This window comes from Neophocaena asiaeorientalis, unplaced genomic scaffold (assembly GCF_003031525.2).
Source record: "Neophocaena asiaeorientalis asiaeorientalis breed wild unplaced genomic scaffold, Neophocaena_asiaeorientalis_V1.1 scaffold111, whole genome shotgun sequence".
NCBI classification, from domain to species: Eukaryota; Metazoa; Chordata; class Mammalia; order Artiodactyla; family Phocoenidae; genus Neophocaena; species Neophocaena asiaeorientalis.
This window is the reverse complement of record NW_020174994.1, coordinates 610,855-628,210: the sequence shown is the minus strand read 5'-3', so window position 1 is coordinate 628,210 and position 17,356 is coordinate 610,855. Positions and strand designations below refer to the sequence as shown.

The window sequence follows — 17,356 nt, the reverse complement described above, 5'->3', positions numbered from 1 at the left end:
GGGAGATCAGCTCGGTGCTTTGTGACCGCCTAGAGGGGTGGGATAGGGAAAGTGGGAGGGAGACGCAGGAGGGAGGAGATATGGGGATATATGTATATGTATAGCTGATTCACTTTGTGATACAGCAGAAACTAACACACCATTGTAAAGCAATTATACTCCAATAAAGATGTTATTTTAAAAAAACCCCAAAAAACTCACAAGGACAGATACACTAAGTTTCTGAACTGATTTGCAACTGAGCTGCTTCTCAGAGGAGCAATTCCAAGAACCAGGCTCCAGGGCAAGTTACAGTGGGCATTTATTTATTTAGTAGTTAATGATCTACCTGTGCATCCTAGCTGGGGAGGCCAGCTAGGAACTGTACAACAGGGTACAAAGCTGCTTTGAAACAAAGCAGACCAGATCCTTTCCCCTGCTTCCTGAATAAATGAATGGATGAATGAATGAGGGGCTCCCAGCTGCAGCACCCGTACCTTCTCCAACATCTCATCCCACATCCTTCAAATTCCTCTTCCACATTCCTCCTCCTGATTCACTCCACCTGGGGTAAGTGTTCAAAAGCAAAGGTCACCCAGACCCTTATACAAATGTGCTGGTTTGGGGGAGGAAGAAGCCAGAGAGGTTGATGGATTTGGCAGAACAGAATCAGGAGGCATTTCATGAGAATGGAAGACTGTGCTCTGTGTCCCTCCCATGGAGGGTCACCAGCGGCACCAGAAATAGGACAAGGAATTTGAAGGGAATAAAGGAGGAAAAACCTAAAGGTGTGACTACGGCATGTAGCCTGAAGCCTTTTTGGGAAACCGGTTTTCCCAAAATGGTTACTGTTTATAACAACAAAGGATATCAAACCCATTTCAGATATTATCTTCCCTCAATAGTCCCTTCCAGTGAGATGATTTGTTTATATACTCAGTAAGGAAAGTGACATCTAGAAAGTCAGAAAACACTTGTATAGGCCATGCCAGAGTCAAGGCCCATGGCACAACGCAGGCTTCCAGGAAACTTTGTGGCTCCACACAAAGCCCCCAGGGGCCTGTGGTTTAGCTCCTTGAAGGTTGATATGAATGAGTCTTATCTACCTCTCTGTACCTCACTCCTGTGCCAGGAGCAGAGCAATTCCTCAGTAATTTTTGTCCCTAGTAATTTAATTTGTAATAATACTTTTAAATTTTTAATAATAGTTGTGTTTTTTAAATAAATGCATGAATAAATGAACAAATAAGAAGTTCACTGTTGCAATGATCCAGAGAAACCTACTAAAAAAAAAGTTCACACCTATTAGTATATGCCTGGCAATGTGCTAGGCATGGGGTAGGGGTTGAAGCAGGATACAGATGCATCACTTTGTGTTAAACACTGTTCTCTGGCCACTGTCCTCCATTGTACAACCCTAATACGCAGGGAAAACAACACATTAATTTCTAACATGTCAATGTGAAGAGGATATCCTTCCTATGAGAAAGATCTTGGAAACAAGAAAGCACCAGGCAACTAGGCAGACATGGGGAGTAAGATTTGGGCAAGCAAGCTTGAAAGCAGGAGATGTGACACAGTCCACCCATAACTAGCTTCAGCTGAAAGCACTTCACTTACCATTAGCATATAATTGAGGAAAGGGCTTATCACAACCTACAGTGCTAATCACTGCGAATTCAAACTGGATTTTGCATTTGTGACAAAGCCCCACAGTTTCCCTGAAAATGCCATTGAAATAAGACAAGTTTCTGTTGCAAAATTACAACATAAAATACTTTCAACATATGCCTTCTTACTCATGACAGACACACACAACCATTTTGACAGGAGCTATTGTAAAGAAGAAGGAAGAGGCAGAGAACAGAAGGAAAGGGAGGGAGGAAGGCAGACATGCCATAAAGGAGTCACATATGGAAGAGGACAAATCAAACCTCAAACTTCAGATGCAGAGACTAACAAGGAAAAGCCTCTTTGCCTACCTTGTTTCAGGAAATCTTCAAGAGCTTCTTGAAGACCTTTTCCCCCCAAATCTAAGTCATATTCACCATAAGGAAACAACAATCCAATTAATAAGGACTGGGTAAATGCTAACTGTCCCAGAAGATAACTGAAAAAGGGAGGGCTTGGAGTCCTGAATCTGAAAGGTGGCTCTACATTTTACCAACTAAGTGGCCTTGGAAAAAAATTTTAGTCCCGCCAATCTTCAGTTTCCCCATCTGTAAAATGTGAATAATAATAGTTACCATGCAGAGTTGGGAAGATCATATGAGGTAATGCATATAAAAGCACTGGCACTGGGCTTCCCTGGTGGCGCAGTGGTTGGGAGTCCGCCTGCCGATGCGGGGGGCGCGGGTTCGTGCCCCGGTCCGGGGGGGTCCTGCGTGCCGCGGAGCGGCTGGGCCTGTGGGCCGTGGTCACTGGGCCTGCGCGTCCGGAGCCTGGGCTCCGCGGTGGGAGGGGCCACGGCAATGAGAGGCCCGCGTACCGCAAAAAAATAAATAAATAAAAATAAAGGTATGAAAGCACTGGCACTGTGCTTCCTAATTAAATACTTTTCTCCCTCCTCACCTCTTTGCTCTTGCCAGAATCTTCAGGGCACTCCTAACTGAAATAAGAATAGAGGATCTGTCCAGTGCTTCTGAAACTCAAATGTGTATATGAATCATTTGGGTTCAAATGCAGAGTCTGACTCAGTAGTTTTGTGATGTGGCCTGAGGTTCTGAATTTCTAACAAGCTCCAGGGGAGAAGATGATGCTTGTTAGAGGCCCGCTTTTCAAGAAGCAAAGTATTAAATAGCCTCTAAGAGTTTTGATAAATACAAATTTCTATGATATAAGAAAGGTACATGTATTTTTCAAAAGGCTGTGCAAATAATTTAGTGAAATTCGTACATATCCAAAAAAGTCCCATTTGTCCACTATAGATGGGGAACCTTGTGAGCTACTTGATTTCACTAGTAGACTAGAGCGGAATCAACATCAGAGCTAAAACACTGAAATGCCTTACACCACTGCTTAGACTATAGAAAGAATATGTCCTTTTGACTCAGCTGAAGACATTTTTCTAGATTTCTCATTCAATCCTTAGAAAAATACATTGGATGAAAATAAAAATCAGAGATTCTTCATGCATTTTCAGTTAAAGCTCTGGCAAATAAAAAGATCAGATCAAGCCTTAAGTTGGAAAACAAAAGACCGCAGAAGAAATTCCACAGGTATGTGGAGGCACGGGGGAGCATGGCAGGAAGAGAAGGGGAAGAGGGCAGGAGGAACCCTTTTTTAAAAATGAAAAAATGCAAAAAACCTGACCATTTGCACAGGAAATAACATATAGGTCCTGTATAGGTTCAGGAATTTATTTATAATTATTTGCTCATAAAGGATAAATTCAGAACTATTCCTAATGTCAAAATACTTTAGTTATTTTTAATAATCACACATATAAAATTCACATTCGAACTAAACAAACAAAAAAAATTCAACTGCCTTTCATACTCAAAACATTCAATTCCAGAATAACCTAGAACTTTCGAAGGAGCACATCATTTTCTTCAGTCAGTTTAGGTTTAGATGGACTTAAAGGGGACTGGTACTGGGCTTTCTGAGTAGCCAATGGTTTCACACATCCAGACAAGGGTTCAAAGTGCAGTGCAAATTAGTAAGTTTCCAAATCAAGTTAGACCATTTTTATACTATATAAATGCAACATGGTATATTTTTCAAAAGACATTTATTAACAACATGAACAAGTTTTTTAAAAAGAATTTATCTCACAAAGCACCGAGCTGATCTCCCTGTGCCATGCGGCTGCTTCCCACTAGCTATCTATTTTACCTTTGGGAGTGTATATAAGTAAGTCCATGCCACTCTCTCACTTCGTCTCAGCTTACCCTTCCCCCTCCCCGTGTCCTTAAGTCCATTCTCTACGTCTGCCTCTTTATTCCTGTCCCACCCCTAGGTTCTTCATAACCATTTTGGGGGTATTTTTTGTTTTTTTTTTTTAGATTCCATATATATGTGTTAGGCATAGGGAGGGTGGGAGGGAGACACAAGAGGGACGGGATATGGGGATATATGTATATGTATAGCTGATTCACTTTGTTATAAAGCAGAAACTAACACACCACTGTAAAGCAATTATACTCCAATAAAGGTGTTAAAAAAAGAAAAAGAATTTATCGCTTATTAGAAAATTATCTCCCTTACCCAGATATAGTGAAAACATTAATTGTAAGTCTAACACCATTCAATTTTATACTTAATATTACAATGTCTTGTACTGTTATTTCATTTCTGTATATAAAATAGTCTCAAGGGGATAGCAAATCTCTGAGGAGCTAAGACCCTTCCTTATACTTTTTTAAGTCTCTATAGGATTTAACAAAGTGATAAACAATTCCTAATCCCTCAATACAAGCCAGATAAACCCAATTTTTTTAATGCAAAATAATACATGAGGGAAATGCAATTCCATTTATCAGAACAAACAGGAGCTAATATAATGGTTAGTAATTCACAACACAAACAAGTAATTTCCAGTACATAACTTTGAGAAGCACATTTGCCAAAGAAAGATAGGCTCTAGCATAAATATAGATTTTTCACATTTTTTAGCATAACATCTTTGTGCAGTTCATTAACTTTTCCGTATCAGAGAGTGAGGGAGAAGAAAAGAAATCAAACATTCCTTTAGCTTATTTTCTCACCTAGAAAAGTCTGAGCAGTGCTTTCTCTGCCAGACATTATGAAGTCCAGCCCATTTGTGCTCCTAAACTCACAAATGTCTTGCTTATAACAATGGCGTTTTTGTGGCATTTGGCCTACAAGAGTGTTTAAAATATTGCAGCACAGGACTTTGTGGTTTGCAAGAATCACAGAAACATGACTTGGAAAGGAATCTTCAAAGTTCAATTATTCATTCCATCCTTCTGCTTCCATATAAAAGTTATCTAAACCAGCAGTATAATAGATTTAATATTTTTTAAAAGGCTCTCTGCTTTTTAAGATAGAGAGCAATAATATAGCATAATTAAACAAAACTTGGGTTGGCAGCCAGGACAAGGACAGTTAATTATAGAAATTGGAAACTAGTTAAGGTAACAAGACATAATTATTAATGGCCCAATGGCAACCTGTTGGGAGGTATGATACGGCACATGACTCTGTCCTCAACTGTGTTGTGCTCCATACTTTAATTAAGAGCTTATATTGGTGACTCTTAACCTGGTTGCTCATTAGAACCACAAGGGGAGTTTTTTTTTTTAATACCAATGCCTGGACTCCACCCCCCAGAGCCTCTATTTTGATTGGCCCATTGGTTTAGAATTCAGTGACGATGCAGAAGACATGTTCGTAAGCCCACACGTGGCACAGCAGAGTAAGGCCTGTTCTATGACAAGCAAGGTGCAGAGATAAATGTGGCACAGTCCTGATCATTAATAATGAAAATGAGATTAATAGGAGATTAATAGGAGTCAACAATCACCAGAGAGCCAGAGCAATCTTGGGCTACATTAATAATCCTTCTACTTCAAGCTGATCAAATAACTTTTGGAATATTGCTTGACTTTGGAGCAACCCACTTTAAGAAATGATAGCAGAGCTGAAGCTTTTTGAAAAGAAAGGGAATTGGAGATGATTGTTCTGGAGACTAGTCTACTCAGTGAGCCAAACATCAGAAGGGTTGTCACATGAAATAGGAGACACACTTGCTCTGCTTTGGCCTCAGAAGAAAAATTAACCCAATGGCTAATAAAGCAAAAGAAGATCAATTTGGATCAAATGATGGACAAACTGTCTAATCAAAACTATGCAAAGACAGAAAAGGCCCTTTTCAGAAGTGGTGTGTTTTCCTCCTCTAGAGGGATACAAACACAGACTGGATATGTCATCACTAAAGACTCTGTGGAGAGAAGTTGATGGAAAAGATTTAAAGGATAATTCTACGCTGAGATTCTATGATGAACTTCAGCTAACTTCCTTACTGTACCAGTCAGGCTTTCCCATTTGTATAAAACAACTCCTCTTCCATGAACTTTTGGGCTATTGGGACAGAATGATGTCACCACCTGCAGCATATCTAGATTGTACCTGGACAGCCACATCTATAATGAGGTGACCTTGATTCACAGCAAACTTTACAACCAAAGAGCACATGTAAAACCCAGAACAACTAGGGCTGCTAGAGATGTCAAATCAGGGTATCAGCAAGTAGAAATTTAGATCACCGATCTAGATATAAGAACCTGATTGCTGTTCTGTGCTTCAAAGAAAAGTCTCTCACCATTCAAGCCAGAACATTCTTACCCGTTCTTATAACTACAACCCTTCCTACATGCACATAAACATGCAACACACATTTATATATATGGCCCCTAATCAACTCCTAGCATCATTTTTAAATTACCTCCAGATTTAACTTTAATGCCTAAATAGTTTACTTTTGTAAGACACTGCATATAGAAAGTCAGATATAAAATTCAACATTAACCTGAGCACAGGTTTTATAATAGTAGACATGAATTTGAGACTACATTGTTAACACAAATGATTTGATTAATCTTTCCACTACAGAACATAAAATGTGAGAGTTACTATCTTTTAATAATATGATCACAGAAACAAACTAACTGGTCCAGTAAAGAAAATTACAAAACAGGGTTAAAAACCTTGATACCGTTGGGGTTGTGGTTTTTCCATTAAGCTCTCAACTGTTACTGAACTTGCCCAATGTTATCCACGTGATTGATTTATGGATTACTTTCATAAACCATTTGCCAACAAAGGAAACGGCAGTTGTAGTTCTTGCTTCACACAGGTTACTTTCCTTCCTGCTCCATCTTTACATTTCTCAGTCTTAGTTTAAATCTGTCCCACCACAGTGAGGCTACAGCAGAGCTCCAAAATTCTAACACCAATATTAGCTTATCTTAACTCTTTTAATGCCAATTACACATTGTTTGGAAACTTTTAAATTTTATATCATTGCAATGAATAAAGTAAAAGTAAAATAAATCAATAAATACCTAATCTACATGGCTTTACTTGAAACTTACTTCACAGAGCAGATGGAATGGAGCTGGTTTATGAAGATGCTTAAATTATCTCAAGCCTGGAACAGGTAAATGACAAACACTTCAGAGTTTTAGAGCTTAACTGGATTTTTTAATTACCTTAATGTGCCATTTTAGAACGTTTAGGAATAGGAATTCAGAGGCTAAAACAAAAGATTAAAACAGATCAACCAAATTAAGGAAACAAAAAAATCAGACAAATGCTTAGCCAAAGAATAACACTATTTAAATAAATCAGATGTTAAAAAGATAAAACATTCATACTTTTAAAGTCCTGAATCCAGAATGAAAATGAATTTGAGAGATGTCCAAAAATTATCTTTTCTCTTCAAGTAATTATTTATAAAGAAAGATAAAAATCTGTGTCATGTAGAACGTAGAATAACTTACACAGATATTAACAGCACACAAAACAGAAGACATTTCAATGTTTGCTAAAAAGCCATTGCTACTATAGTAACGCTGCAATACAAACAAAACATGCAACAACCAACAACCAGAAACCGATAACAAACGCAAGTTACTGGCACTTTCCACAACTAATTCCAGCTTGGTCACAGAGTTTGTCATCATCTGTACTCTGGTTGGTGCAGAAATTGCTTTGATTATCAGGCTTCTTGGTGAGGAGCTACAGCATGTTGGCAGTGCAACTATGCTGCTCATGAAATAAAGAAAGAGAAATCCAAATTTTCCATCGGACCAAGGAGTAAAGCAGGACTAGGATGTGTCCCAGCATGCGGATATCCCAAGAGTCTCCCAAAGAAAATGTTTAGAGTTTTACCTTCCCACAGGCTTTTTGTACTTGGATAGTCAAAATGTCAGAAAATTGATTCAAAAATGCTTCACTTCATTTCAATGAGCCTGAAAGCTTAAATACTACTTCTCTTTTTTACTGCAAATTATTAATTAAGGGAGCTATACCCCACTCCCTTCTTTTTTTGCATGTTTTTTCCCCTGCCCTCTGACTTCCAAACCCCGGACTTTTAAAAAAAATTTAAACTGCTTTCTTCAGGTCCTCCAACTGCTTCCTTCTGACTTAAAGATGTTTTGCCTTAGCTCATGAGCGCCTACCATCAGATATGGTTTCCCGCCTCCTGTTCCCTGAGGGGCTCCACCCTGCACCCCACCCCACCCCAGCCTTCGTCTCACCCTTTCTCTGCTTTCCTCAGCTCTCCACTGCTTCTTGGGCTCCCTCCCTCCACCTTTAACTGTGGGGGAGTTTCTACCGCCACACCTTTCAGCCGCCTGCCTTCAGTTCTATTTTTTCTCCTAGTGTTAAGCACCTCCTTCCAATGGATATCCCTAATCTACAACTCTAACCCCACCCAAGCTACATTCCATATTAACCTGGGCATTTCAATTTGGATATCGAATCTATTTAATCCCAAGTGCTAATAACATCCTTTTTCACTCTGTTGACTACTCAGCTCCTGAGAGCCTATTACCCCATATTCAAATTCTTTTTTTTAAACAGGTCTCACCTACCTGAACTATCGTTTCCCATGACACACCCTAATTCCCATGAATTAGGTTGGACTTCGGGACTTTGCTCCTGTCTCTGTTCCTAACATTGGTGGTACAAATAAACAAACGAGGCTCGAATCATTTCCCTTTTCCTCTGGTGACACTTCCTCAGATACTTCACTCACCCTTCACTCCCCTAACAGTTACAGGCCACATCACACAAGTAAAATTTAGCATTACCTTTTCAGTACTACCTACTGTCAAATTCGTTCTTATGTCCTGGTCTTCTCTTCTGGAGTAGATTATACATGCTCCTTGAAGGTGGAAAGCAAAATTTATACCTGCTTTTTTAATAACCCTGGTATCACTCAACACATTGCCAGTCTAAGCAACAGGGCCTTCTAGCATGCAGTTTGGGGCCCACCTAAATATACCCTGCCCATCCCAGTTTCCTCATGTGTTTCTACTCCTTTGAGCTTCACATTCTTTTTGTTCATGGCCTCAAAACCTCTTTGGAAAGTGATTAAGTCAACAAACACACATGTTACTAGGCATAGAGCAGGCACATTGTGAATATACTGAATTTTAAAAATCATTTCTATTAAAAAAAAGGGACTAGGACTCATTGATTCACCCACACACACAGGAATACAGGTTTTACTGTTATGCCAGTCTGGTCTCAGAGAAACACAGACACATCATTACAATGTGGGTCTAAAGAGGTCCAGTGACTGTCCAAGCTCACACACCCAGAATGATGGTGGCCATAATTTTTTACTGCACTCAAACCACTGATTCTGAGTTAAAAGAGAAGTGACTGTGGAAACATAGAAAGCCCCATTTAAGTGGGTGGGAGGGGCTCATGCCACTTGGTGGCATCATTGTAACACTGACTGCTAAGAATCAGCCATATTGCCACATTGAATGAACACTTTTTGGAAAACCCAAATGGTCATTGTTCTACCAATCACAAAAATCATAAAAGCAACAAGAGCTCCCATCCAATAACCATAATATCAACAAGCCATCTCAAGATTCAAGGAATAAATTAAAGTGTTCGAATCACAGTTTTTGAATGGAAAGCTTTCTTTAAAATCATCCAAAACTACTTGGTTAAATTTTCATCAACTTATATAAGCCTGTACACTTCCTGAAATAGGATCAATAATTCAGCTCAGGAAAATGCCCTTTAGAAACTTCCCATCTATATTCGTGCATGAAATACATTCAGACAGAAGTTGTTAAGCGTTCACGTTTACTGAACTTTCTGAGTTTGAGGCAGGATAAGTTTCTCAGCACTCAGACAAGTTCATCCCCCTTCTCAAATTCTGTTAGAGTTCAAGAGAATTGAATGGGGGTAGGGTATGCCTGTGCTGATGTGAGACATAAAAATAACAGGAGCCAGTGGGAACCGATGTTTTCCAACATTTCTTTATTTTTTAATACAGTTGGAAAATAGCTATAACTAATCCAACACTTTTTCTGACATTTTTTGACATCGACACATTTTAATACAACTGTTTTCAGTACTTCTACCATTCACTCTGAACTCCTTTTAATGGGGATCATGAGTGGCTGTCTGGCTCGCTCTCACGTTTTTCTAACATTATTAACATATTTTAATACAACTGTTCTCATTACTTCTATTATTCATTCCTATCATTAACCAGAAAACTTTGAACTCCTTTCTAATGAGAATAATAATTCTAGCATTCAGCTCACTCCTCCTTCACTCTCCAATCTCACTTTGTGTTACATATCTTGGCAGTCTGAAATCCCACTTGTTTTATGTTTTCCACCTTCCAGTTTTCACAATACCATGTGTCATTTCCCAATTAATTTCATTTAGAATCATTAACCTTGTCTTTTGTGTTCTAAACACTTTATCTTTTAAAAGCACTTTTGATCATTTTTTAAGCCTGTGCTATGTCCTATAAAGTGCTTTGAAGCTTAAGGGTCTGTTGATAAATTAATGTCCTCTAGGTATTGAAATATCTTCCTTCAGCCTTCAAAGAGAAAAGTTTGCTTGGCCAGTCTTTGTGTTTGTGGAAATCATACCAGTTATCTGAGCTTTGTGTAAATTTTTCTCCCAAGTTCTCATCTATAAACGCTAAGGGTAAAATTTAAGGTCATTCTTAGCCTCACATTTGTAAAATTTTATATCTCCTCTATCTGCCTTTGTCTTCTGAGTATAAAAACTTTACCAGCAGGTATGTAAGAGAAGGAAAGGAGATTCAGAGGATTTGTTTGGGGGGTTTTTTGTTGTTGCGGTTTGTCTTTCAAGATTGGTCAAAAGAACAGCAGGATATCGTGGAAACAAAACCGGCTTTGAATCTGGCCAGTCTAAATTAGAATTCTACCTATTAGCAGTGTGACCTCAGACAAGTTACTAAATGGAACTCCACCTCAACTCTCTGGGTTTTGTGGAAGATTAGTTATATGTGTAAAGTACCTGGTACACAGCTAGACTCACAGCTGTAAGAATGGGAACCATTATCCAGCTGTGTGACCCTGAGTAAATCACTTAAGAGAGATCTCTGCGTATCAATGTATTCATATACAAAAGTGAGATAAGTAAAGTGCTCTCTTCATAGAGTTATGAGATTAAATTAGTTTAATATAATACAGTGCTTAGAACCCTGCCTTTCAGATGGTAAGCACTATATATGTGTAAGCTACTATTATTATTATAACTAACTTTGTTATTATCAGCACTGTTAACCATGTATCTGTCAATATCCACACTGAGAGTGTCAGAAATATTTCCTGAACTCATCTAATGCTTTGCACAGAGTAGGTAATCAAGAAGTATCTCATCAAATCATTATCATTGCCATAGCGCTTATTCGGCAGGTGCAGGGGGCTGTTCTCTACAACCACAGTTGTTTACACTGTTAATCTTCTTGCTTTGGGTGCATTTGTATCTCTGCTATTGCATTCCCTGCATAATTCGTCAGCAACTTCCACACCTTCAGTATCACAGATTTGCTAGCTTTTCAGCATGATATCTGCTGCAAAAAGTTTACAACTTTAGTCAACTTCTCAGTATCTTCCGAACATTATTTTCACTGATATCTTACTTTATCCAGTACTTTATAGGGAATCTAAAATTTATCGTGCATACTTGCCCACAGTCATGTTAGGTTAAAGAAAAAATCCATATAAAAAGTTTAGCATAGAGCCTGGTACATAGTAAGCATCTAATACATATTAGCTAGTCTTACTATTATCAAATATTTATATAAATTATTTCATTTAACCCTTTGGCAGATAATCCTATAAGGAAAATTCCCCATTTCACAGGTAAAATTAGTGATATGCAGAAAAATAAATAAATCAAGATCACAAGTTAGCAAACGAGAAAGAGAAAAGATTCAAACTGTGGTCTATCTTATCCCCAAACACTTTTTCCACTACATTTGAGGAAACTTCACCATTTCTCCTTTCATCTTTTTTATAATTTTCAGTTTATTCACATCTCCTCTTCAGCCTTACGGGGGAAGACTACTTCATCAATTATTATAAGCATTCGCGCTGAGATCTGTTGGGGTTTCTTCAAATCCACTTCCATTTGCAGTAATACCCTTTAAACTAGGCAAGACTGAGCAAAAGACCCGTAGGTTCTGCCTTTCTTAAAAGGATAGTCCACGTAGGACGTGCTCAAAAATCCTTAAAAATCAGATAGATATAGATTCAAATCCCATCTCTATAAAGACTAGCTCATAGAGTCATTGTGTGTTACTCTACTTCAGTCTGTTCAGTAACTCTATGAAATAGGTACTTTTAATATCCCCAATTTGTATCTGAATAGGCTGGGGCTGAGGAGGGTTCCACAGCTCACTGTCTGGCCAGACATCCCGTTGGGAGTTCCCAAATCAACACACCACCAGCCAGGTCTAGTGGGGACCCTTGCTCATTCTAGGAGGGCCTGGCTCATACCCTCTGAGCCACGGTAGGGGTCATTAGACCTGAGATACGCATGCCCCTCTCTGCTCTGCACCTTCCCTTTCTCAACTTTTGCTGTCATTCTTGGTTTTGCCAGCCCATAATGGGTTTTGGTTTTTTCCTTAGTATGTTTTAACTCCAAGATAAAGCTGCCTTATTCCGTCTGCTGTAGCTCCAGAATATTGTTCCACTGCCTTGTCATTGTTAGGAAGCCCAACAGAAAACCCAGCCCCAGCTACACACCTGTGTGCTTTTGTTCAATATCATGCAAGCTCAAGAGACAACCATCTCTGTATCCTTGGCACGTTATTATTAAAAGAAAACTCAAAAGCCAATGTGGCAAATGGTTAACATTTATTTAATCTGGGTGGTAGGCACACGGGTGTCATATTATTCCCTGTACTTTCTTCTAAGTTTGAAATATTTCATAAATTAAGTAAAAATAACTAAAAATATAAAAGACTATCATCTTACAAAATGCAGACAAAATATGGCTTTCCTTATCTAGTTACTACTCACAGAATGAAAATACCTCTTACACATTGGAAAATAAGGATAAAGCCAATACGTAAATGCATAATTACCCAGTAGTAGATTACTTATTACTGGGTTTTTGCCCCCAAGGTCTTAAAATATAGACATCTACTCCTCTGATTTAGGGTTTGGTGGTCAAGGCTTTCAAGGGTCAGCCTCTAGAGTTAAAGAACTAGTGGTAGAATGGATAGAAAGGCATGGGGCCAAGTCTGGTGATGACCAGAAGGACTAAATGACCAGCGGTCAGGAGGCTGCACAGAGTGGCATTAATCATCATGGAGAAGGTAGTCCCCCGCCCCCCCAACCCCTGGCAACAAAGCATATTCATCAACCTCCTGCGAGGGATTCTTCTTTCAAGGACAGATTTACTTGAACCAAGCTCACGAGACTGGTGAATAAAATCAGGGTGCCAATATATTACTTTAATGAGAAATCTGTCATAGAGGCAGTGTGCTGACTCCCTGTAGAGACACTTACATTGAACATCAAATTATAATCACAAGTTTACGTGATTATCACAGTATGAGAAAAGAGCGGTTGTTAGCTGCCTCTACTGGTATCAAGCTATAATAGCCCAATGTAGCCTTCCACATGTATGGAAAAACACTGCCAACAGAAACTAAATACTAAAAATAATCCATTGGCCAAAATTCTCTCTCCTCTAGCTAGTTCCTAGATGGAGACTGCCAAAGTTTACCCCGTGACACTTACATTTCTATGCTTTTATAGTCATCAAACCCCTCTGTGAATTGAGACTTTCTTTCATTAATGTGCTGGTATACTCAATCACAGCAGGTCTTCTAGGCCACATGTCACCCACAGCATCAATTCTGCCAGTTATCTTTCTTAGAACTTATTTAAAAAACTTCATGTAGCAACTTAGGTTGAGTCAAGGAAAGATGAGGAGATTCTTATGAGGGCCCATGAAATAATTCACAAAGGGCTCACCAGAGTATCCCAAGTTTCTAGACTACTGCCAGTCACTTAGGAGGCTCTCAATAAATATTTCTTACGTGAATGAAGAAAACTCTCATTAAAAAAAAAGTAGTTCAGTACAAGCTTAAAGATCACACATTTTAACTAATCATTCTCACGGCTCACTTGATAAATACAATCATTCAGGTCTAGGAACTTTCTCCTACATGCACTTTTCCACATTCCGCCTCAGTTGCTTTGAGAAAATCCCCAAATGTTATTCATCACCCATCAGCCACTAATTACCACTTCTATCACCAAGTACTACCATGGAGGCCTGCTTTCACAGTATTCTTACATTATTTGAGTGCCCAATGGGCACCAAGATGAATTAAGCATAAATTCTTGAGAAAGAAGGTACTTCATCTTATTCCCATACCAATGTGAATACCAACCACTCAGCGCAGAATAGAAATAAATGTATAAACATTACTAAAATCTGAATTTATGGAAACATATGGCACCTTGCTATTAAAATGGACCAACAAAGTTTTTAGTGAAATCAAAGTTCTAGAAGGCAAGAATCCTACTATCCTTAAGATCAGACCTACCCCAGCATGTGTGTGCTATGAGTGTTTTACTCACTGTGTACTGGTACTTCTCATTATATTCACGGTCATTGGCTTTTACTATCCGTTCCACTTCTAAAGAGAGAGAAATCAGGTATGAAATTAAATTTTCAACCAAAAGAAACATACAACTCTTTAAACTAATATCAAATAGGTTACTTTGATTGTCATCAAGGTTATAAGAATTCTTTCTTTTGAAATTTGAAGGGCATTGGTTTTTTTCCAGCCTAAATGTTGGAACGTGTATTGGAAAATCCCAAAATGGAAAGCTGAAATGTTTTTCATTGTCTTTCTGATGTCAGCGATAAAGCAAAACAGTATGTGTCTCCAATTTCTATATCCCTTCAACTCCACAAAGATCCTTTCTGTTAACTTCAAGTAGTTCCTAAAAAAGAAGGAGCTGCTAAAAGTCAAATGCCACACTGGAGAGGAATCTTTTTTTGTTTTTTGTTTTTGTTTTTTTGCTTCAGAGTTACAAGATATAACATAGCCAACAAAACCATACTGAAGTGGCCAGTGAGGTCACTGGCTTTATAGTCACAGAGCCAAAGATGATATTTCTAAACAACCCATGCATATTGAGAGGAACTTTACATTACCAGGGGACTGAGACCTACCCTTAGCTGGAAGTGGCCAAAAAAATAAAATCTCTTCTGAAAGTAAATGTAGAGTCCCGGTCCCAGGTAGCAACTTAGGAAGATCCTGAACTCACCTCCTCCTATGGACATACTGAATGTACAGATATATCTGGAACAATTTCCTCAGAACAAAACCTAGAAACTGGCTAAGAGACCCCTTCACATTGGGCAAACAAGAGAGAAACCAATCAAAGCAGGTAGGAAACGCTGAGACACAATCTCATTATAAACCCCACCCTCAGACAAAGTGGGAGGCAACTCAAAACCCAGAGCTTCAACCCGAGGAGCAAAGGGTTCAGACCCCACATCGGGCACCCCCACTTTTCAGACAGGTACCTGAGAGACAACCTCCAAGGCATCTGCTTTGAAGACCAGTGGGGCAGGGCTGTGGCAAACTGAGGAAGAGCTCTTTAAGTGCCCTCAGGCAGACCCATCCCAGGGCCCAGCACAGAAGCAGCCCTTTGAAAAGCACCAGAAAAAGACTCACTAATTTTAAAGCATTGGTCTAAGGGGCACGGACCTCTGGGATACTCTCCAGGGACGGCTGCTGGTGGGTACCATCTCCCTGATCTCCCTCTGCCTTGCTAATGCGGACGGGCGCCATCTTTTTTTTTTTTTTCCTCCTTTATTCTTTTTCCCCCTTGTCTTTTTTTTCTTATTTTTCTTTTCTTTTCTTTTTTTTTTTTATTTTTATTTTCCACTGGGTGCTGTCTTTGCACTCCCTCTCTGCCACACTGCAGAGCCCCAGGATCTCCTGTAGGGGAGCGTCAACACACACCTGGTGCCCCAGTTTTTACATCTGATCCTGGTTTTCACAGCTGCCACCCAGGGAACACTTCTTGATTGCCTGACTCTGAAGCCCATGGGCTTATGTTTCTGGATCCCATGGGACTGTAACAATCAAAGATTCTATTCTTGGCAGACTACCACCCCCAGGGCGATGGGTACTTCTGGTTTGGTACTCTTACATGGGACTATGGAGAGGCTCTCAGGGAATGGAGGCCAATGGACACAATCTTTGTGCTTTCTCTCTGCCTCGCTCCAGCTCACCAGGATCTTCCAGAAAGGAGCTTACACCCTTCTCTGGTGCCCCAATTTTTCTGGCTACTGCCAGGGAACACTTCTATATCACCTGAAAGCAAGTACAAGTAACAAAACCATAGGACAACAAACCCAAAGATTATCATAGTGCAGAAATTAAAATCTGTAGAGGGCAAGAAGAGACAATGCCCCAGAAACACCAGCAGAGCATGTTTTTGTAGTAAGGGTAGCACGTTCTTGCTCCATGTTTACTTAATCCAGAGTTGGCAAAAGGGTAACGGTGGAGTAATGAAAGCTATGGAAGGAAGATCAGCCAAGTAACCAACAGACAGCAATGTTGGACTCTCCTAGTAAATAACCTGACCATCTCAACCTGGGAGTCCCTTAATCCCACAGTTCCCCACCTGGGTAAGTGACAGACTGTAAAAAGTATAGGGATGTGGTAAGAGTCTGACTTTAGAGAAGGTACATACAACCACAGAGATAAAGGAGACTGGAGAGTGGAAAGTAGGGATGAGGAAAGGAAGAGCAAGAGAAAAGCAAAGAGAAGGAGAGCTGGAAGTAGAAGGAAGATGAGAAAGAAGACAGAGATGAACAGGGAAAGAAGGGAGATAGGAGAATATCTTACCACCTGCTCCCTGTATACCAGGCGCCACGAGTTACAAGAACTGATTCCCTTTTCCCAAAATTCCAAGAGGAATCTAAATGTCTCTACAGTCTCTGTGGCTCAGCTTTCAAGTATGAAGTTCACCTCTGAGGACTGCTCCTGACAAATGACACCCTGTCTTTGGTTATGGTTGGGCTCCTACTATTTGTAGAGTGTTTATCTGTTTGATATCCACCTACACGGCTTCCTTCTTTACCATCTAATAAAGTCAGTTCCCTGTGTATAACTCTGAAATTGAGAACCCACCAGGAAGCAACCTCTCAACCAACCATCCCCTGAAAGAAAGATTTCAAAGTCTGACTATAAAAGCATCATCCTCTCTCATCATTCCCCAACAAAGAGCAAAAATATCAAAGCCCAAAATGGAATTTTGGAGGCTGAGAGACTTAAAAGCTTAGAAAGATAGATGATTTGTTTATTCATCCCCACCTTAACCCAGGCATAGTAAAACTGCCGACAGTAAAACAG

At 39.5% G+C, this 17,356-nt stretch overlaps 1 protein-coding gene across 10 annotated transcripts in view; it reads right to left on the bottom strand.

Annotated features, from left to right (window-relative positions):
• Positions 1-17,356, bottom strand: part of ATP8B4 (ATPase phospholipid transporting 8B4 (putative)) — a 287,386-nt gene that overhangs the window by 192,372 nt on the left and 77,658 nt on the right. For 7 of the 10 annotated variants that reach the window (XM_024761880.1, XM_024761893.1, XM_024761884.1 and 4 more), the window contains exon 3: positions 14,559-14,617. The exons of 1 other annotated variant lie outside the window; for it this stretch is intronic. In XM_024761880.1, coding sequence (XP_024617648.1) covers positions 14,559-14,617 — 59 coding nt within the window. 2 more of the 10 variants (XM_024761888.1, XM_024761886.1) reach the window with 2 other exon arrangements.